Source organism: Neolamprologus brichardi, chromosome 16 (genome assembly GCF_056152115.1).
Source record: "Neolamprologus brichardi isolate AB-2024 chromosome 16, ASM5615211v1, whole genome shotgun sequence".
NCBI classification, from domain to species: Eukaryota; Metazoa; Chordata; class Actinopteri; order Cichliformes; family Cichlidae; genus Neolamprologus; species Neolamprologus brichardi.
The window spans coordinates 32,012,348-32,039,920 of record NC_142119.1 but is presented as its reverse complement, the minus strand read 5'-3'; the positions used below and the strand labels follow the sequence as shown (position 1 = coordinate 32,039,920).

Below are 27,573 nucleotides of genomic sequence, written 5' to 3'. Positions count from 1 at the left end.
AGAAACGTTTTGTCTTATAAACAGTACATTTGCATAATGGCTGAAACTAGCACCACTGAGTCAAATACTGTTTGAGTACTGTTTATAAGATTGGGGAAACCTGCAGTCAGCTGAGACTGAAGAAGTCACCTGGATGAGTGACAAAATGTTTCTCCCACTGAAAACGTCCAGATGAACAGAATCAACTTTTGGGGACTCGGTTTGATTGCTTACACTGATTTAGCAGAAAACACAAGTTTCATTTTACTGTGAATTTATTTTGTGGCATGTTGATGAAACTGTGTCATGGTCTCAAATCTTACCAAAGTCAGTTTTGCACTGCACGGAGCCGGTGGACTCAGAGGGTCTGCTGAAGACCTGGTTGGCATTCTTGGCAATAACCCTGAACTCGTAGGGCTCTCCCTCTCCCAGCGCAGTAACAGTATAGAAGTTGTCAGTCACGTTGGTGTAGTTACACTTCAGCCAGCGGCCCTCGCCAGTCAACGTGTATGGCTTGCGTTCAATGATGTAGCCCACAATTGGACTGCCACCGTCATACAGTGGAGACGACCACTTCAGGGATACTGTGGTCCTTGTTACGTTGGTGACTTCAGGCTTACCCGGTGGATCTAAACAACAAATCAACAATGTTTGTCAGACATTTTTGTTTAAAAACATATTAATTTAGTAACTCTCCATGGTGTGATACTAAACTCACCAACAGGGTTTTGAGCAACTGCTCCCTTTGAGGCCTCACTAGCTTTGCTCAGTCCAGCACTGTTCATGGCATAAACCCTGAACTGATATTCCAGGCCTTCCACCAGACCTTCCACCTTGTAAGAGCACTCAAAGCAAGGGATCTTGTTCTCCCTCACCCACAGGATATTGTTCCTTTCCTTCTTCTCAATCCAGTAACCAGTCACCTTGCTTCCACCATCATGGTAGGGCTCCTCCCATTGCAGTGTCATTGTATTAGCAGTGACATTAAAGATTATAGGCTTTGTCGGTGGACCTGCAGGTGCTGTGATCAGAAATTGGATATTGCTGTTTTATTCAAGTTCAACATAAGAATCTTATGGAATAGGATGGAAATGAATATTATAAATTCATAAGCTCAAAAGTAACATTATAGAGTAGCACTTACTGTAAGGATGCTCAGCGACAATAGTCTCAGACTCAGTGGACTTGCTGACACCAAATCTGTTTTCTGCAGAGACCCTGAATGTGTACTGCATGTATTTGGTCAGGTTACTGACGTGGAGAGAGGTGCGCTTCACGCTGGAGTTGATGAGCTGCCAGGCTGTTGAGCCAGATTCACGCTTCTCTACGATGTAGTTGGTGATGTCAGTGCCACCATCATCTTCTGGTGGATGCCAGTTAACAACACAGGACTCAGAAGTAATTGATGAGATTTCTATTGGTCCACTTGGAGGACTGGGTCTGCCTGTGACATTAACTTCAATAGTAAACGTTCTGGTTCCTGACACATTCTCCAGAGTCAGATGGTATTTCCCACCATCTCCTCTCATGGCCTCCTTAACTGAGATACTGGTTCTGTCCTTAGAAACTTTGATTGAGACTCTGTCTGTGTTTTTCAGTCTCATTTCTTCCAACTTCCAGGTGGCCTTAGGAGCAGGTCTGCCACTGACTGGAACATCGATGGTGAAAGTGCTTCCAGACCTGCATGTGATGAGCTGGTTGGTGATTTCACTGAGGTCAGCAGCAGGTTCAATGTGAGGCTCTTTGACCAGCACAGGAGCCAGAGTTTCCTTGGGCTTGCTATAACCAGCTTCATTCTTAGCCTTCACACAGAAGTCATATTCATCACCCTTGTTGAGCTTTTCAACAGCATAGGTCAGATTTTTGGTGTTGCCAACAACTACCCATTTGTCTGTACCTTTTGGCCTAGCTTCAATGACGTAACACTGAATGCGACTACCGCCATCATGCTCTGGTTTCAGCCAGCCTAGTGACACAGAGTTGTCGGTGGTGTCGAGGATATCCAGTCTCTTTGGAGCTGATGGTGCTGCAGTGGCAATGACAGGCTCAGTCAGCTCAAATGCCTCACCCACACCGTGCTGGTTCTCGGCTGAGACTCTGAAGAAGTATGGCACTCCTTCCAGCAGGTCCTGTATCTTTAGGTAGTGCTGTGTGCATTTGCTACCGGACTGCTGCCAAGTGCGGCGGCTAGCCTCACGCCTCTCAACAATATAGTGATGGATTCTGGCTCCGCCATCATTAAGAGGAGATTTCCACATAAGTGTGACTGAGCCTCTGGTCACCTCAATAAAGGCAACAGCCTCTGGAGGTCCAGGAGTGTCCATGACTTTTACAACAAATGTAGTAGCCTTGCTGCCACTGGAATTTTCTAGGTTTACAGTATATTTGCCAGTATCATTTCTAGAGCAGTTTTCAATGCTCAGAGAACTGTAACCATCAGTAGTTGTTACCTCTGACATGACACTGAGCTCTCCTTCCTCCTTCACCCAAGTGGCAGTAGGAATAGGCTTTCCTCTAAAGTGGATGCCCAAGCACACTGAACCTCCCGCTTTGACAATGTGTGTCTGCTTAAAGGCAGCATCAATATCTACCTGTGGCACTGTTAGCCTATCTACTGCCTGAGCAGGCTCTGGAATTTCCTTGTCTTCACCTCTACCCACATGATTGACAGCTGCAACACGGAATTTGTACTCAGCCCCTGTCTGCAGACCTGTCACCACATAATTTGTTTCAGTTACAAGCTCCTCATTTACTCTCTTCCATTCCACCTCTTCTCCCTTCACCATTTCAATTATGTAGCCAAGAATCTCCATGCCTCCATCGTCAGCAGGCTTGGTCCATTCCAAACTGATGGAGGTACTGGTGGAGTCCGAAACACAGACCACTGATGGAGCGCAAGGAATATCTTTTGGCTCAGCGGCTTTGATGGGTAAAGAGATGTTGCTAGGAGTTCCAACACCAGCATCATTTACAGCCATAACACGGAACTCGTATTCCATATCCTCTGTCAGGTTGATGACCCTATGTGCACAGTCAGTAATAGGCTTCTTGGTGATCACCTTGTAGAACCGGACAGTCTTCTTTTCACGTTTTTCCAGGATGTAATAATGAATCGGGCTTCCTCCATCAGATTTTGGAGGAGTCCAGGACAAGGTGATGCTCTCTCCCGTAACTTCAGTTGCATCAGGAGTGCCTGGAGCATCAGGAGTGGCTGGGGAAACAATTTTAATAGTGAGTGGAAATGACTAAATAAATGTAATATAGATTTGAAAACTTCCATATGTTGATTTTTAAAACCTTCCAAAATGACAACTTACTGTATTGCATCTGTGCAATGATGGGACTGGATTCCAGAGGTCTGCCAACTCCAAACTTGTTAACAGCAGAGACCCTAAATTGATACTCATTAGTCTTAATGAGCTTGGTTGCGTGGAAGGTGCACTCCTTACATTCATCAGACACCAATGCCCACGAAATCTTGGCTGTCTCACGCTTCTCAATGATGTAATGTGAAATCTCAGAACAACCATCTTTCTCTGGTGGGTTCCAAGACAGACTGCACTTGCCCTCTGAGATGTTACTGAAAGTGATTGGTCCAACAGGCTCGCCAGGTGTATCTGTGTCAAATAGGTGTGAGAAAGTTAAGTTAGAATACAAATGAATATAATGGTAAATATTGATACTGAAGTATAGGCAGAAAACCTTCAAAATTGCAAACCTTGGACTTGAACAAGGATTTTTTCCTTTTTGGTTCCAGACCCATTGGTAGCTTCCACAGTGTAGAGCCCACAGTGTGAACGATCAGCATCCCTGACAAAGAGGGTGCTGGATCCAGGAACTGTAATAATGTCCATCATCTTTTTTGTAATCTCCACACCTTCTCGGAACCAGACAACTTTGGGAACTGGGCGTCCAGTGATGGTCACCTTTAGCCTGATGCTGTCTCCTGCCTTGACTGTCAAACCTTCAAAGTACTCTGGGCCAAACTCAATGTTTGGAAGAGCTGGTTTGGGAAAAAAGGCATTAGTTTACAGCAGGCAGCTTTAGTAAGCTATGTAGAGGTAATTCTTGGAAAAATGAGCTGAGGAAAACATGGGTAGCAACCAAGGGAAGCAAAAGCATTGGACTTCAACTATACTATTTACCCTTTAAACTCTGATTTAATGCTTCCCCAATAACTACACTGTCCAAGCTCTTTCCTGTTATTACTCACCATTTTCACTTCTGACAACAATCATGCCAGAAGAGTTGGATGGAGGACTGACAACACCCATGGCATTTCTGGCAATGACCCTAAACTCATAGCGTTCATTTGTTGCCAATCCAGTGACGGTATACTGACAGTCGTGCACATCAGTCAAGTTGGCCTTGAACCAGCGTCCATGTCCTTGGCGTTTCTCGATATTGTATCCAACAATCTTGCTACCGCCATCACGTTTGGGTGCATCCCATTTCAGTGACACTGAGTCACTAGTCACATCAGTGTAATCAGGCTGGCCAGGAGGATCTGAAATGCATAATGCACCTTTTAACTCTTTGCCACAGTGTTTTTATTCCAACAAAATTTTAGTCAGATTTTATACAAAACATGCAAAATTTCCAGCATGTTGTATTTTTCAAGTGTAACAAAGGGATTTATGTCATGGTCTGAATTAATACTCACCAACTGGACTGACGGCCATGATTGGTTTGCTCTCATCACTCATTCGGCTAAACCCAGCATCATTCTGTGCATAGACTCTAAAGGAGTATTCAAGGCCTTCAATGAGCTCCAAAATCCTGTGATCTGTTTCTTTGATCAACACAGTGTTCACCTTTTGCCACATAATGCTATTCTTCTCCTTCTTCTCCACATGATAGCCCTGAATAGGGGTGCCACCATCATAGATAGGTTTCTCCCATTGAATGGTCATACCATCGTTGGTAACATTGTATACAATCGGCTTGCCTGGTGGGCCTGGTGGTCTGAATTGGTGCTTGGCAATAACCATTTGCGAAAGCAGAGGCTCGCTGACACCATACCTATTTTCAGCACACACTCTAAACTGGTATTGGACACCTTTGATAAGGTTGGTGACTTTGAATTGAGTATCCTGTACACTGGAGGAGGCCATCTTCCAGTCCTTTTGGGAGGTATCACGTTTCTCCACGGTGTAGCAAGTTATGTCTCCACCACCATAGTCATTTGGTTCATCCCATGAGATCATAATGCTCTCTGCTCTCACTTCATCCAGTCGGATAGGTCCAACAGGCTTTGATGGTGGTCCCAGTGTGATGACATGGATGTGGAAGGATTTTCTGTTCACTTTGTTGTCAAGAGTTAAGGTGTATTTGCCCTCATTGTCCTTCTTCACATTCTTAATCATTAGGGTGGCTTTGTTTTCTGTTGTCTTGAAGCGTACTTGATCACTCTCTTTAAGCGGCAGGTTGTCCTTCATCCAAAGAACAGAAGGTCTGGGTTTGCCTTTGTATGGCAGTTCAATGTGCACATTGTGACCCAGGCGAATGCTGAGGCTACCATGTGGATATTCTGTAAGGTCTGCCTCTGGTGTAATAATGTAGTCAATGACCTTGATAGGTCCAATTTCAACAAAATCTCCATGTCCTTTCTCATTCCTGGCAGCAACTCTAAAGAACATGTTTGAGTGCTCCTTCAGTTTCTTTACCTCAAACTCACACTGTCTGCTTGTTCCTCCTAATGACCAATCTTCATCCTTGACCTTCTTCTCAATAATGTAGTCAGAGATTATACTACCACCATCGTAATCTGGCTTAAGCCACTGGAGAGTGACGGAGGTCTTTGATGAATCTTTCATTGAAACCTCCTTGACTGGGCCTGGAGTTTCTGTAGCCTTAACAGGTTCATGTGTTTCACATGGATCACCGATACCATTCTCATTCTCTGCTAAGACACGGAAGAAGAAGGATGTCTTTTCAGAAAGATCTTCAATGGTGTATGTTGTGTCTGTGCATTTGTTTGTCACCATAGAGTATGATCTCTTGGATGAGTCTCTCTTCTCCACAACATAGTTAGTAATCTCTGCACCGCCATCAAGAAGTGGGGCCTCCCAGCAGAGAGTCACCTTTCCACGGGTCACCTCCTTCAGGACCAGGTTCCTGCACTGAGCTGGGGTGTCTTGGACTTTGACAGACAGAGTCACTGTCTTGGGCTCACCCACACCATTCTCTATCTTTACTGTATATTTTCCAGTATCAAGCTTGGTCACCTCACGCATAACAAGGACTGTGCTTGTGTCTGAATGGTGGAATTCATATTTGGGATTGTGGTCAATGCATTCTTCTCCCTTGCTCCAAGAGGCAGTGGGCGCAGGTCTGCCCTTCAATGGAACAGACAGCTCAACATCCTTGCCGGCCTTCACAATGTAGTGAGTTCTCATGGCAACATCAGAGTCAATCTGGGCCTCCTCTGGGAAAGGAGTATATAGAAGGTCATACAGGGGAAACTATATGTGGGCAACATGAATACAAAACAAGAAACACATGCTGTACACTGAACACACAATTTATTTTATTTTCAATAAGTAATGAATTTACCCAGGATGTCCTTAGCCTGCACTGGTTCAGTCATCTCCAGAGGCTCTCCGCGACCAGCACAATTGACAGCAGAGACTCTGAAGAAGTAGTTGACATTTGGTTTTAAATTGTGGACAACATATTCTGTTGTTTTGACCTCTCCTTTGGAGGTAATCATAGCCCATTCTTTTTCTCCCTCCACAAGCTTTTCCACCATGTAACTTGTGACCTCACTTCCTCCATCCCATTCTGGCTTGGACCAGCCCAAAGTGATGGAAGTCTTGGTAGAGTCCACCACCTTTAACTTGCAAGGCTCATCTGGTGGATCTGTAAGTACCATGTATTTGTTAAGTGGAGTGTAGATTAGTAATCATTACTTTTGTGGTAAATCTGTGAATCTAAGTGTACTTACCAACTGGGTCAGCAGCCTTATAATAGTCTGATGCATCAGAAAACGGTCCCTCTCCGGCCTTGTTAATGGCACAGACACGATACTGGTATTCATTTCCTTCTGTCAAGTGATAAACTGTCTGTTTGGTGTCAGTGACAGGATCTTTATAAACTCTGATCCAGCGCAAGCTCTTCTTGTCTCGTCTCTCCAGGTAGTAGCCTGTCACAGCACTGCCTCCATCCACACCTGGTTTCCCCCATTCCACCACCATAGTGGACTTTGTAATGGTGGTCACCTCAGGGGTATGAGGCTGCCCAGGAGTTACTTTAAGAACAGACAATAGGTGTGTTAAGATCACATAACAGTGAAGTTAATGACAAAAAAGCCTGATAAAAATAAAATGTGTTAAAAAGAAGAAGAAACACACAGGATAGCTGCTGTGGATTCCATGCCACTCTAGTGAAACTTACCAAAGGCATTCTTAGCGATGACAGGCTCTGACTCCAGTGGTTCTCCAACTCCATACTTGTTAACACCCATTACACGGAATACATACTCATTTCCACGGACCAGCTTGCCAATGGCAATGTACGTCTGTTCACACCTTTCAGAAACTGTTGACCACACCACTCTACTGGTTTCACGTCTTTCAACAATGTAGTGGGTGACTTTGGAGCCTCCCTGGTCACACTCAGGCACAGGTTCCCAGCTGAACATAATTGTTTCTGCTGTGATGGAGTTGAAGTTAATAATGCCAGCTGGGGGTCCAGGTTTGTCTAAGGAAAGATAAAAAATTAAAATAACATGGATGGATGAGATGATGGAGGCTTTATAGTCTGGATTTAAACTGGTTAGGAATTCAGATGTAAGGAAATGTGAGAATCAATAACTTATAAATACCTAGGATTTCAGTTCTGATGGTTGCAGATGCTGACCCCAGAACATTCTTAATCTTGATCTCATATGAACCTGTGTCATTGCGAGTTGCATCCTTGATCAGAACAGCAGAAGAGTCCGTTGTGCTTTCAGCAGACACAGTGGAGGTTGTTACCAGCTCCTTTCCATTCTTGAGCCACTCAATTGTTGGTAGAGGCTTGGCAATAATTCCTACTCTGAGCTTAACTGTAGCTCCAGCTTTGTACTGAACTACATCCAGATACTCTGGAGGAAGGTCTATAGCTGGGGCACCTGTGATGAGAAACATTTATACAAGTGTATAAATAAAATTATTACAAGTAATTAATAAATGTCCATATAATTTTGGATTATATGCTCACCACATGCATCAACACAAGTCACTGGTCCAGCAATGAGAGATGGATTGCTGACAGACCCAACTGCATTCTTAGCATAAACTCTGAACTCATAAGACTCATCCTGGGTCAGTCCAGATACAGTGAAACCCATCTCAATGATGTTTGTAAAGTTGGCCTTCACCCATCTGCCGCTGGGTGCCTCCCTCCTTTCTACACTGTAACCAGTAATCTTACTGCCACCATCATATGGAGGCCTCTGCCAGGCCAGACTGACCGAGTTCTTCGTGACTTCGGTGACATGAACATTTGCCGGGGGTTCTGTGTTATTAAAGTGAGAAAGATCCAAGTTTAATAAAGTAACTGCAAAGATTTTCAGTTGTAAGCTCATATAATTAAGGCATAAAACTGCAAAAATTAAATACTTAAAATACTCACCACAGGCATCAATAGCAAGCACTTCTTCTGATGTTTTGCTCATTTTCCCAATACCAGCAGAATTTTCAGCTGCCACCTTGAATTCATAGATAAGACCAGGGCAGATGTTTGTGACACGCCACTGGTCTCCTGGGATTGGGGTCTTATTGATTTTCTGCCAAAGGATGCTGGTCCTCTCTTTCATCTGGAGATGGTATCCAACCACAGGGTTTCCACCATCATTTACTGGCTCATTCCAGCAGACTGTGAGACTTTCTCTAGATACATAGCTAACCCAAGGTGTGGATGGAGGTCCAGGCACAGCTGTTACAGAACACACTCTTGTTAGAATACATTAACAAAGATGCCTTGTTCATAAAACAGAAGAATTGGAATTGAAGATACAGGATAAAGTGGCTTACTGTATGGAAGCTTTATCATGACCGGCTTGCTGTCAATATGATCACTGATACCATAACGATTCTCAGCCTTAATTCTGAACTGGTACTCCTCTCCTTTAGTCAGCTTAGTCACCTTGATTTCACTTCTGGCAATGGTAGTCGACACCTCTACCCAGGCAGGAGTGCTGGTTTCACGTTTAAGAACAACATAATTCGTAACAGGACTGCCACCATCGTACTCTGGAGGAGTCCATTTCAGACACACTGTGGTCTCTCCAACTTCTCCAATCTGAACTGGACCAACAGGAGGTCCAGGTCTGTCCAGCACAACGAAGATAATGAAAATCTTGGTAGTACCTCCTGCATTTGAGGCTGTGATTTCATATTTGCCAGCATCCACTGAAACACTTTCATTTAGGGTGATGATTAAACTATCTGGAGTTACTTCTGTCAGCAGCCTCTTGGATCCCTTAATGACAATATTGTTCTTGGAAACAGTGACCTTTGGCATGGGCCTGCCAGTTAATGGAATCTCAAAGGTCAGATTGGATCCTGCTCTTACATAAACTGTATTCTTGGGGTAGTTCTTTAGGTCAAACTCTGGAGCCTCTGTTGGAAAATAAAGATAATAACACAGGACTGTGGTAAGACATGGCAGCTTAGTAAAACATTAATAATGTTTATTATTTCGGAAATACCATAGCTTTTAAAAACTTGCCCATTTATATAAATTAGGATTATTATATTTATTATTAGGATTAATTATATATAGACATAGCATGTCAGAAATGTACATTATGTAATATGTCTAATCTGAAAAGTTTAAAGTAAAGACAGCAACAATACCGTGTATTTCCTTGACAATAACCGGAACGATCATCTCCTTGGGTTCACTAAGTCCAGCATGGTTCTCAGCACGGACTCTGAAAAAGTACTCAGCACCTTCCCTAAGGCTCTTGATTGTGTGAGTCATGGTCCTCACAGTGGCACATTTCACCCATTTGGTCTGTCCTTTCTCCAGGGCATCAATAAGATAACCAGTGACTCTGCTTCCGCCATCATATTCTGGTCTGGTCCAGGCAATAGTAACACTGTCCTTGGTAACATTTGCAACTCCAAGTTTCATAGGTGGACTTGGTACCTCTACAACAGACAGCAGGACAATTTTATCAAGTCTATAATATTGATTTATGATGTTTTTAAAGAAAAAACTTTTACAAATATAAGCACTCAGTGCATATGTTACCTGTGATCTTTGTCCCAGCCTTAGCGTCCTGAGGGACACCCACTCCATACTCATTTTCTCCAATAACTCTGAAATAATAGATAGCTCCCTCCTGTAGGTCTTCCACCTTGTAAGTCAGAGTGTGGCAGTTGCCAGTCACAGACACCCAGGCTTTCTTACTGGCCTCACGTTTTTCAACATGGTAGGCCTTTACTGCATCACCACCATCATTCTCTGGAGGATCCCAAGTGAGGGTTGCAGAATCCCTGGTCACTGAAGATACTTTAACATTCATTGGGGGTCCTGGAGAGTCAAGTACTTTGACAACCACAGGCAATGTTGCTTTTCCCAGTGGTGATTCAATTGTGACAGTGTATTCTCCAGAGTCATTTCTAGTTGACTTCTCAATAGTCAATGAAGTGCTGGATTCTGTTGATTCAATGGTTCCTCTGACTTTCAGATCAACACCCTCCTTAGCCCATGTCACTGATGGCAAAGGATTTCCCTTGAATGGCACATTAAGAGTAAATGCTGTACCATGCTTAACAGAGAGCACTTTACGCATCTCAATGTCAACATCAAATGATGGTTCTGCAGTTCTGTCCTTTGCTGCAGATGGATTTGAATATGGACTATGCACACTGTTGCCAATTTTATTGATTGCTTTAACACAGAATTCATATTCTGCATCTGTCTTCAATCCAGTGATGGTGAATTCTAAGCTCTTTGTAAGAGGGATGGCCTCAACCCATCTTGCTAGTTCTTCAGGTGACTCAAGTACCTCCTCTTCCTCCTCATATTCTTCTTCTTCCTCTTCCTCTGGTTTCTGGATGTAGTCTCTGTATTCTACACTGTATCCAAGGATAGGAGCACCACCATCATCTGTTGGTGGTTTCCAGACAATAGACACGCTGTCTTTGGTTGAATTCACAATCTTTGGCTTGGTTGGTCGAGAAGGAACGACCAGAGGATCTACTGCTCTGAATGTTGCAGATGGTTCACTCGGTGGACTCAAACCAGCTGCATTTTCAGCATAAACTCGGAAGTCATATTCACAACCCTTGCGGAGTTTGGTTACTACTGTGGTAAATTCAGGAACTGGATCTCTGTTCACACGGACCCAACGCATGCTTGTTTTCTCACGCCGCTCAATCACATATCCAGTAATGGGACTGCCTCCATCATTGGCGGGCTTGCACCAGGTGAGGGTCATTGAGTCTCCAGTTATAGTAGTGACATCAACACTAGCTGGAGCAGTGGCAAAGGTGTATGGATCTGTAACCTTTATAACATCACTCTCCAGAGCTTCACCAACACCATGCTTGTTAACAGCAAGAACCCTAAAGATATAGTCATTGTCCTTGAGCAGGCCTGTGACTTTAAAGAATGTTTTTGTGACATCTGCCTTCACCAGTGTCCATGACAGCCGACTGGTCTCACGTTTTTCAACAACATAATGAGTGATGTCTGCACCACCAGATTCCTGAGGTGGACCCCAAGACAGAGTGCACTCTGCTGCTGTGATACCTGTAATCTGAAGTGGTCCTGCTGAGGGTCCTGGCCTATCTAGAATCACACAGTTTATTGGCATGGTAACTGTTCCACCAATATTTTGTAAAGTCAGGGCATACTGTCCAGAATCTCTTCTGATACAATCCTTTATAGTGAGACATGTGCTGGTGTCTGTTGAAACAATTTGAATTCTAGCTCTTAGCTCGATTTCTTTGCCATTCTTGGTCCATGAAATGACAGGAGCAGGACGTCCCGCAAGATCCGCATTAATCTTTAGAGTTTCTCCGGCTTTCACAAACACGGTCTCTCTGAACTTCACATCAATCATGATGCGTGGTGGCTCCACATCATCTTTAATAGTGATGGGACCAGTATTGTCTGATGGTATACTAAAGAGTCCAGCTGCATTCTTTGCAATGACACGGAAATCATACTGGCTGTTCTCTGTAAGGCCTGTCACATCATAATGGGTCTCAGGTACATTAGTGAAGTTGCACCTTGTCCATCGTCCTTCTGGAAGGTCTCTGCGTTCAATTGTGTAACCAGAAACCTTTGCTCCACCATCATATTCTGGTTTTTCCCAAGATAAGGAGACTGATGTTCTGGTGATTGCAATGATAATGGGTGTACCTGGAGGGTCACATGGATCTCTTGCTGCTACAGCTTCACAAGCCTTGCTACATTTACCAATACCGGCAATATTTTCAGCATATACACGGTATTCATACATCATGCCCTCTTCAATTCCAGTGACTTTGTACTCTGTATCTTTGATCATTCCTCTGTTCATCTTTGTCCAAAGAATGCTAGAACGCTCCTTCCTCTCCAGGTGGTAGCCCAGAACAGGACTACCACCATCACTAACTGGCTCATTCCAAGTCACCAGCATATAAGACTTGGTGGCCAGTTTCACTATGGGTGTAGAAGGAGGTCCGGGCTGTTTAAAATTGTACTGAGCAGTGATTCCAGGTGAATCCAGATAGCTACTCTTTCCATAGCGGTTAACTGCATAAATACGAAACTGATACTCTGCTCCATGTGTAAGGCGGCCAGCTTTGAAAGCTGTTCTAGCAACATTACTTGCTATCATCTGCCATTCCTGTGTGTTTGTGTCTCTCTTCTCCACAATGTAGTTGCTGATGGAGCAGCCACCATCATATTCTGGTGGGGACCAGGAAAGGGAGATGCTGTCTGAAGTCACTGCATCCACCTTAATTCCTTTAGGTGGACCTGGCTTATCAAGGACAATGACTCCGATATCTGCTGTAACAGTTCCTGCTGTGTTTGCCAAAGTCATTTCATACTTCCCAACATGTTCCTTCTTAGCCTCTTTGATAATGATTTTGGATGAGGCTGCAGTGTTTAAGATAGAAACTGATGTGGTTTGCTTCAAAGGAAGGCCATCCTTCTTCCAGGACACAGCGGGCTTTGGTCTGCCTCTTATTGGAACCTCAAAAGTGAGGTCACCTCCAGCCTTCACAGTGTATGTGGTAAACAGCAAGTTGATAGATGGTTCAATAGCAACATCCTTTGCAACCACAGGTAAGCCAAGATCCTTTGGCTCACTCTTCCCCTTCTCATTGATTGCAACAACTCTGAATAAATAAGCTTCATTTGGAGTTAAATTAGGAATAGTTGCTTCCGGTACCTTAACTGTACATGCTGTGCCCCATTTATCCCCACTCTTAGGCTTAAATTCTACATTGTAGCACATTACTTTGCATCCACCATCATGAGCAGGTTTCTCCCAAGCCAGTGACACACTAGTCTTGGTCAAATCTACAAGGGTAACCTTGCTTGGTGGCAAAGGTACCTCAGCAACCTTTACTTCTTTGGTTTCAACCATCTGGCCTTGGCCATATTCATTAACAGCACAGATTCTGAAGTAGAAAATTCCACCTTCTGGCAGGTCTTCTACCTTAAATGAGTTTGCTGTACAGTTGCTGGTGACAGCAGCATAGGCCTTCCTCACAGACTCTCTCTTCTCTATGATGTAGTTTGTGATTTTAGAGCCACCATCAGTAAGTGGAATATCCCAGGCAAGAGTCACTGAATCCTTCTTTAGCTCCTTCACGGTAAAGTTTTGTGGTGCACTCGGTGTATCCAAAATTCTCACTGCAACAATTGCAGATTTTTTGCCACTACTGTTTTCTAGTGTTAGTGAGTATTTGCCACTGTCAAAGCGATTAACATTGTCAATGACAAGCATGGTGAATGAACTAGTAGTATCAATTACAGCACGCTCTGTAAGGGTACCATCAACTTTCTCCCATTTTACAGCAGGCTCAGGTCTTCCTCTGATGGTGACAAAGAGGCGTAGAGTCCCACCAGCACGGACAGATAGAACCTTTCTGAGTTCAGCATCAAGTTCTATCTCTGGTGCTTCTGCCCTGTCAGAAGTAACCACTGTGCCATGGACATTAGCAGCCTCCCCCACTCCTTCTGAATTTATTGCAGAGACACGGAACTGGTACTCTCCACCCTCCTTCAAGTCTGTTATAGTTAATTTGGTGGCTTGAATGCCACTGGGTGGAGTGAACATTGTCCATTCTTTTTCAACTGGTGCTTCTACTGCTGGTGCTATCTCTGCCTCCTCTGTTGACTCAGGTACCGGTGTATACTCCCTCATTTCAACAATGTATCCCTTGATATAAGCACCGCCATCAAAGTCAGGTTTGCCCCAAGACAGAGAGACAGAGGACTTTGTGTAGTCTGTTACTTTAGGATGGTGCGGAGGCCCAGGTGGTCTTATGGCATCACATGCCCTGTAGAACAGGGACAGCTCACTGAAATCTCCCATTCCAACCTCATTCTCAGAAGCAACACGGAACTCATAGAAGTGATCTGTGATCAGACCTGTGACTTTAAACTGAGTGTCTGTAAGCTTTTGTCTGTTGCATTTTGTCCACCGTACACTGTCTTTGTCACGTTTTTCAAGATGGTAGCCTTCAATTTCAGCTCCACCAGTCTGTTCAGGAGCTGTCCACGACAAAACTATAGAGTCCTTTGTGATCAGACTGGCTTCTGGAGTTCCAGGAGCACTAGGAGGCTTGTAAGGATTGCGTGCAATGATGGGTTCACTTTCCAGATAGTCACCAATGCCATATTTGTTCACTGCTCTGACTCTGAAAATGTATTCATCTCCAGGAAGCAAATTTGTTGCTTTATGGTACAGACCCTTGATGTCTGATGCAGCCACGGTCCAGGACAACCTGCTAGTCTCTCTCTTCTCCAGCACATAGTGAGTGATACTGGCTCCGCCATCTAGAACTGGCTCAGACCAGGCAAGAATGCACCTGTCGGCCATGACTCCAGTAATCTTCATGGGTCCAGTGGGTGGACCTGGTTTATCAAGGACTTTAACTGTGATAGGGAACACTTTTGTACCACCCAGATTTTTGAGGGTGAGGTCATAGTGGCCACTATCAAGCTTGGTTACATCCTTAATCGTCATTGCTGCACGTTTCTGTGTAGTTTTCACTTCAATGCGCAAGGCTTTGTCCATTTCCTTGCCCTCTTTCAGCCAGAGCACCTCAGGAATTGGTTTTCCATAGATGTCTGCATCCAGAAGCAGATTTTCTCCAGCATTTACAACAATAACATCTTTGTATTTAGGATCCATTGAGGCCCTTGGTGGTTCAATTTCATCAGTAGCAGTAATAGGTCCAGAGCTGTCAGATGGCTCGCTAAAGATGCCAGCTGCATTTCTTGCAATAACTCTAAATTCATATTGCTCATTTTCTGTCAGACCAGTGACAGTGTACTCAGTCTCAACTATATTGGTAAAGTTAGCTCTTACCCAGCGTCCATCAGGAGAGGCGAGGTCTTTCCTTTCCACAATATATCCATTCACTTTGCTACCACCATCATACTGAGGCTTAGTCCACTGAATCCGGATCTGGTTCTTAGAAATAGATACAGCTTCTGGGGTACCAGGAGGATCACATGGGTCGCGAGCAACAAAGGACTCTGATACTTTACTACATCGGCCAATGCCAACAATATTTTCAGCATAAACTCTAAATTCATATCCAATACCCTCCTCGAGGTTAACGATCTTGAATTGTGTGTCTGTGATGAGAGTCTTGTTCAGTTTGCTCCATAGAATGCTGCTTCTTTCCTTGCTTTCCAAATGGTAGCCAATAACTGCACTTCCACCATCAATGACTGGCTCATTCCATTCAATGATCATCATTTCTTTAGTTGCAGATTTCACATGTGGTGTTCCTGGAGGACCCGGTGGTTTGAATGGATATTGCACCACAATGGCCTTGGAATCCAGAGGCGCACCCTTTCCATATCTATTTTCAGCTATGATTCTGAACTGATATTCTGAACCTGTCTTCAGCTTGCTGACCTTAAAAGCTGTTCTAGCTAGCTGAGTGGTGACTGTTTGCCATGTTGTACTGGTTGTGTCTCTCTTTTCCACTATGTAATTCTTTACTTGGCATCCACCGGTGTACTCTGGGGGGTCCCAGGAGAGGTGGACAAAGGTGTTGCTCACTTCAACAATCTTGATTGGCCCTTTTGGTGGACCAGGCTTGTCGAGGATAATGACAGATACATCCTCTGCGGTTGTTCCAGTGGTGTTGGCTGCTGTAATTGTGTATTTGCCAAAGTCCTCCTTGCATGCCTCAGTAATTTCTATTCCCGTTGTTGTTTTAGTGGATTTTATATTCATTCTTGATGTCACCTTCAAAGGCTGACCATCCTTGGCCCAGGTGACTTTAGGTTTTGGCTTGCCAAGAACAGGAAAATCTAACTTTAGATCCTTTCCAGCTAATACACTGTAAGTGTTGAATGGAATTTTGATGCTGGGCTCCATGGTCATGTCAGTGGCAATCACAGGTGCAGCAAGTGCTTTTGGCTCACTCTTTCCCTTTTCATTGTAAGCAATGATGCGGAATAGGTATTCTGTTCCAGCTGTAAGGCCTGTGACAGTACCTTCACATGTTTTTGTATTTGTTGCAACTCCCCACTTATCTGTACCCTTAGGTTGCATCTCAATTAGATAGCCAGCAATTCTGCTCCCTCCATCCTGCTGAGGTTTCTCCCAGGCCAGTGAGACACTGGACTTAGTTACATCAGTGAGGAAGGCCTTTCCAACAGGCAGTGGTACTTCAGAGGCCTTGGAGGCAGTCTTTGTTTCCACAGCCGGCCCAATTCCATATTCATTCTCAGCCATGACCCTAAAGTAGTACATAGCACCTTCAATCAAGTTCCCAACTTTGAATGTTGTTTTGGTGCATTTTGTGGACACATTTGCATATGCCTTTCTTGTTGATTCACGTTTGTCAATGACATAGTTCTTGATTTTGGCACCTCCATCAATCAATGGAGCATCCCAAGCAAGAGTGACAGAGTCCTTTCTGATTTCTTTAACAACAAGGTTCTGTGGGGCCCCAGGGGCATCCAGAATTTTAACTGAAACAACCTCAGACACGGTGCCACTGCTGTTAGTCAGTGTGAGGGTGTATTTTCCTGAGTCACTTCTGTCACATGAGTCAATAGACAACTGTGTGAAATTATGAGCTTTCTCGACCACTGGTTTTTCAGTCAGGTTTCCGTCATCCTTAGTCCACTTTATCTCAGGTGTTGGTCTGCCCTTAAATGGAATATTGATTCTAACAGAACCGCCTGCTTTCAGTACAATGCCCTTCCTCAGCTCAGAGTCAAGGTGGATCTCAGGTGGTTCGACCCTTTCTTCAGGCTTAGCTGTTCCAGAGAGAACTGCCGGCTCACCAACTCCCAATTTGTTCAGAGCACACACTTGGATCTTGTACTCCTGACCCTCAGTAAGCTTTGTAATTTCATATTTGTTGACACGCAGGCCAGTTGGAGGAGTGACCATGGTCCATTCTTCCTCTTCAGCCTTGCAGACTTCAACAATATATCCTTGAATGACACTGCCACCATCAGACAGAGGCTTACCCCATGACACAGTAATAGAAGTCTTTGTTGAGTCAATCACATGCACATATCCTGGGGCTCCAGGTTTGTACTTGGGATCACAGGCCTTGTAGTATGAACTTGCAAGGCTTGGCTCTCCCACTCCAACTATGTTCTCAGCAGCCACTCTGAATTCATACTCATGGCCTGTGGTCAGGCCTGTAACTCTAAATGAGAGATCAGTGACCTTCTGTCTGTTGCATCTGGTCCATTTGATCCCGGTTCTATCCTTTTTCTCAATTATGTAATTTGAAATTTCACTGCCACCATCAGTCTCAGGGGCAGACCAAGAGATGGTCATACCATCATGGGCAATGTTAGATACATCCTCAATGTGAGGTGGACCAGGGAGAACAAATGGAGTTTTCATTATTACTGCACCAGACTCCAGTGGCTCACTTACACCATGACTATTAACTGCCATTACACGGAACATATACTCATCACCTTCCAGTAATTTGGTAACTTTGTAGCATGTGGTGCCACAGTTGCTAGAAACAACAGTCCAAGCTAGACGACTTGTCTCCCTTCTTTCAATGATGTAATGTGTAATAGGACTACCTCCATCATGTAGAGGGGGGTGCCATACCAGTGTGCATCTATCTTCAGCGACTCCAGTGACATGGAGTGGTCCTTCACATGGGCTAGGTTTATCCAGTACCAAAACCTTAAATGGAACAGTCTCACTGCCAGCTTCATTTGTCAGCTGGAGTGTATAAGTTCCACCATCAACTCTAATGGAGTCTTTAATGACAATCATTGCATGGTTTTCTGTGTTTCTAATCTCTAGTCGAAGTGTGTTTTCAACTGGTTTGTCATCTTTGAACCACTGGATTGTTGGCAGCGGCTTGCCACGTACATCAGCATCTAGCTTGAATGTCTCTCCAGCATTGACAATAATGGTCTTAGTGAATGCAGGATCAATGGAGAATTTGGGTGCCTCCACAGCATCACTTGCAGTTATAGGTCCACTGTTATATGATGGTTTGCTGACAGTGCCAACAGCATTTTTAGCAATGACTCTAAAGTCATACTGTGCATTTTCAGTCAGACCAGTCACTGTAAACTGGGTCTCAATCACATTAGTAAAATTTGCCTTTACCCACCTGCCCTCAGGCAGATCACGCTTTTCCACAATATAGCCAGTGATATTGCTTCCACCATCATATTCTGGTTTAGTCCACTGAATGACAATGGTGTCTTTGGTCACATGGATGGCCTCTGGTATTCCAGGAGGATCACATGGATCACGGGCAACACATCCCTCTGAGACTTTGCTGCTCCTTCCAATTCCAACAATATTTTCAGCATAAACCCTGTATTCATATTCAACACCCTCCTCCAAGGGGTAACTCTTGAAACTTGTCTCATGGATGAGAGTCTTGTTGATCTTGACCCAGAGAATACTATTCCTCTCTTTCCTTTCAAGATGGTAGCCAAGAACAGGACTGCCTCCATCTGTGACAGGTTCATGCCACTCAACAATTTGGTGGTCCCTAGAGAGAGAAGAGATGAAAGGAGTGCCAGGAGGGCCTGGCTCTCTGTATGGGTACTGAGCAACTACAGCAGATGAATCCAGACCATGGCTTTTACCATAACGGTTCTGGGCAATGATCCTGAACTGGTACTCAGCTCCAGTCTTTAGTCTAGATACTTTTATGGTGGTTCTGGCCCAGTTGATACTAACATTCTCCCATGTTGTAGTAGTCGTATCTCTTTTCTGTACAACGTAGTTTGAAATTTGGCATCCACCATTGTGTTTTGGTGGGTCCCATGATATAGTGACACTCTGTGTTGTGATTTCATCGAATCTCACAGGGCCACATGGAGGGCCAGGTTTGTCAAGTACAATGACTTCAATTGTTGTGTCCTTCTTTCCAGCTGAGTTGGCAACATTTATGCTGTACATACCACCATCATCGCCTGCTGCCTCTTTTATGCTTAGTGTTGTATGTGTTGGTGTATTGACAATATTGACTCTTGTAGTAAACTTCAAGGGAGCGCCATCTTTAGTCCATGTGATGGTAGGTTTAGGACGTCCAAAGACAGGAATGTCAATGTTAATGTCTTTGCCCACATGAACACTGTAGCTGCTGAATTCTGGACGAACATCTGGCTCAAAGACCAAGTTTTTGGTCATCACTGGCCCGGAAAGGACTTTGGGGTCACTCTTCCCTTTATCATTGACAGCTGTAATTCTGAAAAGATACTCCTCTCCTGGGTTCAAATTGGAGACTGTTGCTTCCATTGTCTTAAAAGTGTTTACACCAGACCATTTCTCTTGACCCTTCAGCTGCACCTCAAGCAAGTACTGCATGATCCTGCTACCACCATCATACTCTGGCCTCTCCCAGGCCAGAGAGATGCTTGTTTTTGTCTGATCTGTAACAATTAAACTCTTTGGAGCCTGGGGCACTTCTGAGACCTTAAGAGGATCAACAGTTGCTGCAGGCAGACCAACACCATAAGCATTCTCTGCAAGTACACGGAAGTAGTAACTGCAGCCCTCCTGGAGTGGTTCGATCTGCCATGAAAGAGCATGACAATTTGTGACAACAGCTGCAAATGTTTTGCGTGTGCTTTCTCTTTTTTCAACAATGTAGTTTTTGATCTTGGATCCACCATCCAACAGAGGTGGTTCCCATTCCAATGTTACTGACTGGTTTGTAATTTCTTTCACTTTAAGATTAACAGGAGCACTAGGTGTGTCAAGGACACGGACAACAACAAATGCAGATTTGGTTCCACTGGAATTCTCTGCAGAGACTGTGTATTTTCCACTGTCATTTCTGCTCATTTTATCAATCACAAGCAATGTATAACTGCTGGTTATCTCCACCTGAGCACTCTCTTTAAGGGGAGCTTCATCTTTGTCCCACTTTATAGTAGGTGTGGGCCTGCCTTTGATAGGAATGAAGAGTCTTAGGGATGCACCAGCTTTAATGGTAACAATTTTTCTTAGTTCTGGGTCAATGTCAAGGTCTGGCTCATCTGCTCTGTCCTTAGCAACAACAATTCCAGCGACATCAGCATGCTCACCAACTCCTACTTTGTTGATTGCACATACTCTAAACTTGTATGCCTGGTTTTCTTTCAGATTTGCAACTTCAAACTTAGTCTTCTTAACACCTGTAGCTGGTGTGCACATTATCCATTCTTCAACAACTGTGTCTGTGGCAGCTCCTTCAGCGGCAGGTGCTTCAGCAGTAGTAGAGCAGCACTCAACAATGTATCCCTGAATCTCACAGCCTCCATCAGAAATGGGTTTTCCCCATGACAGGAATACTGATGTTCTTGTAGTGTCTGTAACTCTTGGGTTATGTGGTGGGCCAGGCCTAAAGATAGGATCAAGAGCTTTGTAGAAAACAGTTGGGGAGCTTGGCTCACCAACACCAACAGAATTCTCAGCTGCAACTCTGAATTCATAATTGTGGCTTTCCAAAAGGCCTTTGACCTTAAAACTCAAATCAGTGACTGTTTGCCTATTGCACCTAGTCCATCTTACGCCTTCTTTGTCATGCTTCTCAATTATGTATCCAGTTACAGGACTGCCACCATCTTCAGAAGGAGCCTCCCAGGTAAGCACCATTGAATCCTTTTTAATATTTGAAACTTCTAAGTTCTTGGGCGATCCAGGTAGCATGTATGGATCCTTGATTATGACAGCAGGAGATTCAAGTGGTGCGCCTACTCCAAATTGGTTGACAGCACGGACTCTGAAGATGTACTCATTTCCCTCCAGGAGCTTAGTAACTTTTAGACAAATGTTCTCCACTTTTTGTTCAACTACAGTCCAGATTAGTCTGCTTGTCTCTCTTCTCTCCACAATGTAGTGACAGATCTTGCTGCCACCATCCTGCAATGGTGGTTTCCATGCAAGGCAGCATCTGTCTTTGGTTATTCCTGTGACAACAAGAGGCCCTTGTGGTTCTCCAGGTTTATCTAGAACAACAACATTGAGCTGTACAGTCTTTTCTCCTCCAGGATTTTTCAGTAGCAAAATGTATTGCCCTCCATCAGAAAGTTTAGCTTCTTTGACAGATATAAAAGCTTTAGTGGGTGTGTTCTTGATTTCCCTGTGAATTGTGTTGCCTAGTTCCTGCTCTCCCTTCATCCAGTGGATAGAGGGCAGTGGTTTTCCATGAACATCTGCATCAATTTTGAAGTTGTCGCCAGCACTGACCACAATATTCTGTGTATACTCTGGGTCAATGCTTATGCTCGGTGGCTCAATCTCATCTCTGGCAGTAATTGGACCAGTGCTGTAAGAAGGAATACTGAAAACACCAGCAGCATTTCTGGCAATGACACGAAACTCATATTGATTGCCCTCCACAAGTCCACTTGCTAAATATTCTGTCTCAATTACATTAGTAAAATTAGCCTTCAACCAACGACCCTCTGGAAGCTCCTTCTTTTCCACAATGTAGCCTGTAACCTTTGCACCACCATCATACTCAGGTTTGGTCCAAACAATAGTCACTGAGTCCTTAGTAATCTTTATTGCCTCTGGGGTGCCAGGTGGATCACAAGGATCTCTAGCAATATAGCCCTCCGACACTTTACTTGCTTTGCCTATTCCAACTATGTTTTCAGCATACACTCTGTATTCATACTCCATTCCTGGTTCTAGGCCAGTGGTCTTAAAGGTTTGGTCTGTAATAAGAGATTTGTTTAGTTTGACCCAAAGGATGCTGTTCCTCTCTTTACGTTCAAGGTGGTAGCCCAAGATAGAACTTCCACCATCAATGACAGGTTCATTCCAGGTGACCACCATGCTATCTTTGGTGCAGACTGCAATGGATGGTGTACCTGGAGGGCCTGGGAGTTTATATGGGTATTGAGCCAAAATGCATGCTGATAGAAGAGCTGGGCCTTTTCCATATCTGTTTTCTGCAGTAATTCTAAACTGATACTCAGAATCTGTTTTCAGCCTGCCTGCCTTAATTTTGGTCCTTGCTAGGTTGGAAGATACAACCATCCAGGCAGTTGTAGATGTGTCTCTCTTTTCTACAATATAGCTTTTGATGGTGCAACCACCATCATACTCTGGTGGATTCCAGGAGATGGTAACACAGTCAGAAGTGACTTCCTCTACCTTAACTGGACCACCTGGTTGGCCAGGTTTGTCAAGAACAACAATGCCAATATCTGCTTTAGTCTCTCCTGCTGTGTTGGTAAGAGTAATAATGTAGTGTCCAACATCATCTTTAGTAGCTTCATTTATAGTGAGGTTCAGCATTGTGTCTGTAGCATCAAAGTTTACTCTGCTAGTTCTCTTAAGAGGAAGACCATCCTTTACCCATGAAACTGTTGCTTTGGGGCGTGCAATATAAGGAACCTCCACTTTCAAGTCTTCTCCTGCCAACACAGTAAATGTGTTGAACAACATTTTGACAGCAGGTGCAATAACAAGGTCTTTTACAATCACAGGAACTCCAATCTGACGTGGATCACTTGTTCCTTTTTCATTTCTTGCAGCAACACGGAACATATATTCTTCACCTGCATTTAGTCCACTAATAGTAGCTTCTGTTTCTTTTACGATCAGTGCTTGGGTCCACTTGTCAGCACCCTTAGGCAGGATCTCAACAACATAACAGCCCACTCTACTGCCACCATCATGCTCTGGCTTCTCCCAGGAGAGAGTGACACTGTTTTTGGTAACATCCTTAAGAGTGATTTTGCCAGGAGGCTGTGGTTTCTCTGACACCTTAACTGATTCACCAGTCTCAATGGGCAAGCCGATGCCATACTCATTCTCCGCTAAAACTCTAAAGTAATAGTTGCATCCTTCCAGGAGCTGGTCAACAGTGAAGGTGGTTTGATAGCAGAGCGCATTGACTGTGGCATATGCTTTTCTTGTAGACTCGCGTTTTTCAACAACATAATTCTTAATTTTAACTCCACCATCATTCACTGGTGGATCCCAAGTCAGAGTCACAGCATCCTTTGTCACAGCAGTAATTTTCAGATTCTGTGGGGCACTTGGTGTATCAAGCACACTGACTTGTACTGTAACTGTCTTGGAGCCAGAGCTGTTCTCAACAGTAAGATTATACTTTCCACTGTCAAATCGGTTGACATTTTCAATTATCAGTGATGTGTATGATGTTGTGCTGTCAATGATTCCCCTCTCAACTGGCTCCCCATCTCCTTTGGTCCATTTTACCTGAGGGGGTGGTCTGCCTCTGATAGGCACAAACAGTCTAAGTGAACAGCAAGCTCTAAGCCTGACAACTGACCGAAGTTCAGCATCCAAATCAATCTCAGGAGGGAGAAGCCTGTCCTCTGCCTTTGGATTACCAGGTACAGATGCTGCCTCTCCAATTCCTTCACTATTGACAGCAGAGATGTGAATCTTGTACTCTTGATTCTCCTTCAGGTTAACAATGGTGAATGAGGTAGCAGGAAGACCTTCCTTGGGTGTCACAATGGTCCATTCCTCTTCTTCCTTCTTTTCAGATGGGATGCATGTTTCTACAATGTAGCCCATGATTTCACAGCCACCATCAAATGCAGGTTTGTTCCAAGCCACAGTAATTGAAGACTTGGTTGTATCCAAGATTCTGGGGTTGCATGGAGCTTCAGGCTTGTATAGTCCATCAGTGGCCTTGTAGAATGGACTAGACACACTTGGTATACTCAATCCGGCAGCATTCTCAGCAATAATTCTGAATTCATATTCATGTCCAACAACAAGACCTGTTGCCTTGAACTGCAGATCTTTGACTTTCCTCTTGTTACATTTGACCCAACGGAGGCCCATTCTATCTTTTCTTTCAATATGGTAGGTGGTGATGGGAGTTCCACCATCACTCTTAGGTGCTTGCCACATGACAACCATTGAATCTTTAGTGATAGCTGTCACCTCAGCATTCTCAGGAGGATCTGGAATCACATATGGGTTGTCTGCAATAGTGGGTTGTGATTCAAGCGACTCACCAATTCCATATTTGTTCACTGCCATTACCCTGAAAATGTATTCGTTTCCTTTGAGCAGCTTAGTAACCTTGTATTGTGTATCTTTGAGGTCTGAAATAACACTGGTCCAAACCAGTCTGCTTGATTCACGCTTCTCAATCACATATCCTTCAATCTTGGAACCACCATCATCTGCAGGTGGAGCCCAGGAGAGTGCACAGGTCTCAGCTGTGACATCAGTTACCTTAAGAGGTCCAACTGGTGGTCCTGGTCTGTCAAGCACTTTAACATTAAAAATGTGCTTTGCAAATCCACCAACATTAGTGGCAGTCAAAATGAATTCACCTCCATCTGGCCTTATAGAGTCCTTGTTGGTTAGAGTAGTTGTCAGTTCAGTGAACCTAACTTCCAGTTTCATTGTATTCTCAACCTCCTTTCCATTCTTGGTCCAAACCATAGATGGTGTTGGTTGACCAGCAATATCAGCTTCAAGCTTGAATGACTCTCCTGCCTTTAGTAGAACAACATCCCTAAAGATGGCATCTACCATAATGCGTGGTTCGATAATGTCATCTTTGCAGATAATAGGATCTGAAGGCTCAGAAGGTATGCTCACTGCACCTGCTGAGTTTCTGGCTATGATACGGAACTCATATGAGGCATCTTGAGTTAGTCCACTAACAGTGAACGTTGTTTCAATTATGTTGGTAAAGTTGGCTCTCATCCAGCGACCAGCAGGAGGTTCTCTCTTCTCCACAATGTAGCCGGTGATTTTGAACCCACCATCATACTCAGGCTTTGTCCACTGAATAGTAATGGCATTCTTGTTGACAGATATTGGCACAGGCTGACCTGGTGGGTCAACAGGGTCCAAGGCCAATATCGGTTCTGAGGCCTTGCTGGGTTTACCAATTCCAGCCATGTTTTCAGCCATGACACGAAACTCATAAGCAACTCCATCTTCAAGTCCAGAGGATTTAAAGATATTTCCTTTCACAAGACCCTTGCTAATCCTATACCACATTATGCTGGTTCTTTCTTTCCTCTCAACATGGTAGCCAATGACTTCATTTCCACCATCATTCACAGGCTCATTCCAGCCAATTGTTATTGAGTTTTTGGTAAATGCAACAACGTTAGGAGTACCTGGAGGACCAGGAACTTTGAATGGATAGGCAGCCACCACTGTCTCTGAAGTAATAGGAGGTCCAACACCATATCTGTTCTTAGCCTTTATTCTGAACTGATACTCTGATCCAGTAGTTAACCGGATGGCTTTAAACATTGTGCGGATGATGGTAGACGACAACTCAGTCCATGTTTGAGAAGTGGTGTCTCGTATTTCAATGACATAGTTGTTGATGGGAACCCCTCCATCATTCTCAGGAGCTTCCCATGAAAAGATACAATAAGTACGAGATATTTCCACAATCTTAACGGGTCCTTTGGGTGGACCAGGTACATCATGAACTTTCAGAGTGATGCTGTCTGTCACAGATCCAACAATGTTCTTTCCTGTCATGGTGTATACACCACTGTCAGCTCTGGTGCACTCACTGATGCTGATAATGACCGTAGCAGCAGTAGTTTCTACATTGGTCCTCTGTGTGAGTTTCAGGGCTGCGCCATCCTTCTGCCAAGAGACAGTTGGTCTAGGACGTCCCATAACTGGAATTTCAACCTTGATATCATCTCCTGCCTTGGCAATAACAGTCTTGTGACAAACTCCACGCAGGTCAAACTCTGGCAAAGAAGTAGAATCCTTGACCACAATGGGTTTGCTCTCCTTTGGAATACTCCTACCTGAATGATTGACAGCCATTACACGGAAAATGTACTCCTCATTCTCATTGAGATTCTTCACAGTGAAATCCATGTTCTTGACCGTCGTAATATGAGACCACTGATCAGTTCCCTTCTTCTTGGCTTCCAGGACATATCCTGTAATTCTGCTTCCACCGTCATGCTTAGGTTTGGTCCAAGCCAGGCTGATAGAGTTCTTGGTGATATCAGTAGGAATAATGCTCTCTGGAGAGCTTGGTGTCTGGGATGCACGAATTGGATCAGAAGTTTCAACCGCCTCACCGATACCATACTCATTCTCAGCAGACACTCTGAAATAGTACTCACAACCTTCACCCAGGTCACAAATTCTGACTGAAGTAGTTGGGCACTTTGTAACAACAGTAGCAAAAGCCTTGCGTGTTGATTCTCTTTTCTCAATGATATAGTTTGTGATCTTTGCACCACCATCAATGAGAGGCATTTCCCACTGAAGCGTAATGCTTTCTTTGTCAATCTTGATTGGTTTTAGGTTAAGCGGAGGCCCAGGTGAATCCAGAACTCTCACGTGTATGTCAGCACTCTTCTTTCCAGCTGAGTTTTCGAGGGTAAGCTCGTATTTACCTGCATCAATTCTTGAACTCTCAGGAATGATCAGCATCGTAAATGATTCAGTGCTGTCAATGACTGCACGTGGAACAGGTCCGCCTTCCTTGGTCCAGGTGACAGTAGGTGTAGGACGTCCCTTGATTGGCACAAAAAGGCGAATGGAGCAGCCAGCTCTGACAACAAGAGTTCTTCTGAGCTCAACATCAAGCTCCATTCCAGGTTCAGCTGCATGCTCCACAATCTCAGTGAATTCCTTAGTTTCGGCAGGTTCTCCCACTCCTTTAGCATTCACAGCACTAATTCTGAAGCAGTATTTTGCACCAGTGTCTAGTTCAGGAACAACAAATTCTGTGATCCTAAGTGGAGATGATGGGGTATCCTTAACCCATTCTTCTGTTCCTTCTTTTTTGTGCTCAATGACATATCCAGTAACTTCCAGTCCACCATTATGAAGAGGTTTTCCCCAGTTCAGAGTGGCAGTGGTTTTGGTTGTGTCTGTAACTCTTGGATTGACTGGAGGTCCAGGTGGATCTATAAGATATAAAAGAAGAAATTATTATTATTATAATTAATAAAATAAATCTAGACTTTTACACA

At 44.1% G+C, this 27,573-nt stretch overlaps 1 protein-coding gene across 3 annotated transcripts in view; it reads right to left on the bottom strand.

Moving 5' to 3' along the window:
- The window catches only part of LOC102797270 (titin-like), a 170,353-nt gene that overhangs the window by 18,136 nt on the left and 124,644 nt on the right, over nucleotides 1-27,573 (bottom strand). For all 3 annotated transcript variants that reach the window (XM_087853005.1, XM_087853003.1, XM_087853004.1), the window contains 16 exons: nucleotides 10,222-27,507; nucleotides 9,822-10,118; nucleotides 8,997-9,584; nucleotides 8,596-8,898; nucleotides 8,182-8,478; nucleotides 7,805-8,092; nucleotides 7,375-7,680; nucleotides 6,926-7,228; nucleotides 6,535-6,840; nucleotides 4,643-6,406; nucleotides 4,193-4,486; nucleotides 3,698-3,982; nucleotides 3,297-3,596; nucleotides 1,124-3,190; nucleotides 698-1,000; nucleotides 303-608 (listed from right to left, as the gene is read on the bottom strand). In XM_087853005.1, the coding sequence (XP_087709131.1) occupies nucleotides 303-608; nucleotides 698-1,000; nucleotides 1,124-3,190; nucleotides 3,297-3,596; nucleotides 3,698-3,982; nucleotides 4,193-4,486; nucleotides 4,643-6,406; nucleotides 6,535-6,840; nucleotides 6,926-7,228; nucleotides 7,375-7,680; nucleotides 7,805-8,092; nucleotides 8,182-8,478; nucleotides 8,596-8,898; nucleotides 8,997-9,584; nucleotides 9,822-10,118; nucleotides 10,222-27,507 (25,293 nt within the window). The remainder of the gene's footprint in view (nucleotides 1-302; nucleotides 609-697; nucleotides 1,001-1,123; nucleotides 3,191-3,296; nucleotides 3,597-3,697; nucleotides 3,983-4,192; nucleotides 4,487-4,642; nucleotides 6,407-6,534; nucleotides 6,841-6,925; nucleotides 7,229-7,374; nucleotides 7,681-7,804; nucleotides 8,093-8,181; nucleotides 8,479-8,595; nucleotides 8,899-8,996; nucleotides 9,585-9,821; nucleotides 10,119-10,221; nucleotides 27,508-27,573) is intronic.